We start from the raw sequence: 3,388 nt of genomic DNA, 5'->3' as shown, positions 1-3,388 counted from the left end.
AGTGCATTGGACTTGCAGAGGGAGAGAAGATACCTTGGGAACAAAGTGGAGTGTGGGAGGGGAAGGGAGGTTGGAGATAATTGGGTGGGGGACATGGGGTAAAAATGTAATTTGTAGTAATGGATACAGAGCCAGTGTGAATCTTGCCCCCACATCATGGGCGTAAGGGGTAACAATCAGCATTCTATCTCATGAATATTCATAATCAATTAAAATAAATAAAATTAAAAATATATATCTTCATATAAGTCATATTTATAACTATGGTATCACTGTTTATGGACATTGCTTAAGATCTTTCATAATATTTTATATATTTTGTAATTTCTTCACAAATTTTAGATATATATTTTTTGAAGAGCCTTGTATATTGTAAATGCTTTTTAATTATATCTAAATATTTTATGATGTTGTTAGGTACAGCAAAATACATTTTTAGACATTGATTGTGTATTTAGCAACCGAAAGTCTTTAATTAATCTCCATAATTTGTCATTTTATCCCTTTCGTGGGTCTATTCCTTGTCCTTTTTTAAATTTCATTTTATTTTTGTTTGTTTTGTTTTATTTCTGGTATCTGTAGCTTTCAGTGAATTATTACCTTGTTGCCTAGAATTGATGACACACTGTCTTTTTTGTAATATTAAAGTGGATACCACTAAACTTCTGTTTATGAGCTTTGTCATGATATGCAAATTCATTCTTAAGTAGTAACTTTCTAACTGAAATAGTGATTAAGCATCTGAATGCAATTTATCTAGCTTGCCCTGAAATATTATTGCCATAAAGGAAGATAGGTAAAGCCTATTTGCAATCATAAACCCTCTGGAACAAAACTTTAAGCAATGAAATGATAAACCTTTAATCATTAAATTGCACAACAAAGCATACCATTAAAGGCCATCCATATTTATTTATTTATTTTTATGATGAACTTGCTAATTGTCCTGATTTGATCACCAAACATTGTACACAGGTATTGATATTCAACTCTGTAACACTGAAACATGTTTAATCAATTATTTTATTTTATTTTTATTTTTTTCGTGTCCGGCAACTGATCGCAACCCTCAGTGTCGCACCCGTACCGGACCGGACCGGCAACGGGATCGCAACCCTCGGTGCTGCTCCCGCACCTCGCTCAGCCAGTGAGCGGGAACCGGTCTGTATGTGGGATCCGAACCCTCGGCGGGAGCGCCACCACGCTCCCAAGCGGTGCACTGTAGCAGTGCACCACCGGGCCGGCACATAATCAATTATTTTTTAATAAAAAAAATTATGGAATGAATTGTCATTTCACCTTTTTTAATCTGTGAATTTCTTTTGCTAATTTTTCTTTTTCTCAACAACAGAAATTTATTTATTTTACCATAATTCTAGAGGCTGGAAGTCCAAGGCCACAGTTTTAGCAGGTTTGGTTTCTCCCTAGTTCTCTCTTCTTAACTTGTTGATGTCCAACTTCGGTGTCCTCATGTGGCCTTTACTGGTGTGTGATCAGAGTCTGGACTTGATGCTTCAGCAGGAATCCTGCTGAGAACAGAATAGTCCAAGTCATCCTCAGAGGCTTGAGTAAGGCTGCAGGCCATAGTCCAGTTGCCTGAAGTTGTTTCAAAACTGCAGCTTCCTGTTGTGTTTGTATACTGTCCACAAAGAGCTTCGTCAGACCTATCCAAGCAATGTGGTTTGTAGTCACAGACAAGGTGGGAGGCAATACACTTCTTGTCCTGGCACAAAAAAGCAGTGGCTTCTGTGCAAATCTCAGAAGTCTCAACCAAGGTGGAGCAGTTGTTAAATTCAGTATCATCAACTGAAGCTCCTCCCAATTCCCTTGTTCTGATACCTTGAAATATGACTTCAAAATTTCTTAAATTTCCCAACAGGATGACAGCCTTTTGCCAATCATTACCAGGGTTCTGATCACTTTCTTTTTTTTTTTTTTGTCTTTTTTGTCTTTTTTCGTGTCTGGCAACGGATCGCAACCCTCAGTGTCGCGCCCATACTGGACCAAGACCGGCAACGGGATCGCAACCCTCGGTGTTGCTCCCGCATCTAGCTCAGCCAGTGAGCGGGAACCGGTCTGTATGCAGGATCCAAACCCTAGGCGGGAGCGCCGCTGCATTCCTAGGCGGGAGCACCGCTGCCTTCCGAAGCGGCACACTGTAGCAGTGCGCTACAGGGCCGGCCCTTTTATTTATTTATTTTTTTTATCACTTTCTTGCCATACTTTCAATGTTCCTTCTTCTGTCTTTTTTTTTTTTTTTTTGGTCTTTTTCGTGACCAGTAAGAGGATCACAACCTTTGGTGTGGTGTCTCCCACACCGCACTCAGCCAGTGAGTGCACTGGCCAACCCGATATAGGATCCGAACCCACGGCGGGAGCATCGCTGCCCGACCAGCGCCGCACTCTCCCGAGTGCGCCACGGGGCTGGGCCAGCCCCCTTCTTCTGTCTTAACGAGAACCTGAATAGACCCTGTGGCTTTTGCAGATATGAAAGACCAAAAGATCATGGTGCAGGCAGCACTGGATTCATGGGGTGATGGGATGATAGACAATTCCATGTAAACACAATGTCATCAAATGCAATATCACAACCGTGGCCTTTCCCAACTCTACCTTCAAATTTGAGTTGGAAGTCTTCATCACCAAACAATGATAGTTCTTTCCTCTGCCAAAAATTGTCTTGTCCAATAGTGAGGTTAAGCAGGACCTTCCTTTGCTTTGAGACTGATACCTGGATCAAGGTGAGTGCCCCAATGCCCTTTCCATACATGTGATAATGAAAAATGATCTTGCAGGTTTTGCTTCTCTTAGTTTTAACTGGGCTTGAAATTCTGGCCACTCTCATGGGCTGCTGAGGATACGAGCTCTTTATAACAATATAATGACCATATGAATTTCTCAAGGTGTTGTCTGCGGCTGGCTCGGTGCCTGCAACAGGGATGCTGCTATTTCAGATTCCAGTCAATGTCCTCATCCTGCTCTTGCTCCCAGGAACAAAGAACAAATTCAAATTGCAGCGCCCACTGGAGGTACTGCAAATGAAAGGACTCTCATCTGAATTATCAGCACGATCATTCAAAAAATCACAAAGCTTGTCCTTGGCAATGCAGTGCTTGTTAGCACACGTGAATTCTTGAGCAGTACACTTTCTGTCTGGGCTAAGTAAAGGGGGATAATCTTGAACGGAAATATCATCCACCGTTACATCTCTCACGTAACTGACATGACATTTTGCTCTGAAGACAATCTGTGTGTGTACATGAATGCCTAAAAACACTTCTACTTTCTTCCACTGTGCCCCTTGCTGAACACTTTGAGCCCACAAATTAAAAGTAGCATTGCCTTTCTTGGTGAGTACCTTGAGGGAACTGACTGTGGCACCATTCAT

The 3,388-nt window shown here is 41.6% G+C and overlaps 1 protein-coding gene across 1 annotated transcript in view; it reads right to left on the bottom strand.

The window, feature by feature from the left end:
* LOC103610234 (olfactory receptor 5AS1-like) overlaps window positions 1–3,388 on the bottom strand; it is a 15,934-nt gene extending 12,546 nt beyond the window's left edge. The window contains exon 1 of the mRNA XM_008594437.1: window positions 3,034–3,388. Within this exon, the coding sequence (XP_008592659.1) occupies window positions 3,034–3,388 (355 nt within the window). The remainder of the gene's footprint in view (window positions 1–3,033) is intronic.

This window comes from Galeopterus variegatus, unplaced genomic scaffold (genome assembly GCF_000696425.1).
Source record: "Galeopterus variegatus unplaced genomic scaffold, G_variegatus-3.0.2 Scaffold10795, whole genome shotgun sequence".
Lineage (NCBI taxonomy): Eukaryota > Metazoa > Chordata > Mammalia > Dermoptera > Cynocephalidae > Galeopterus > Galeopterus variegatus.
The sequence above is the reverse complement of the archived record's forward strand: the minus strand, read 5'-3'. Positions and strand labels throughout refer to the sequence as shown.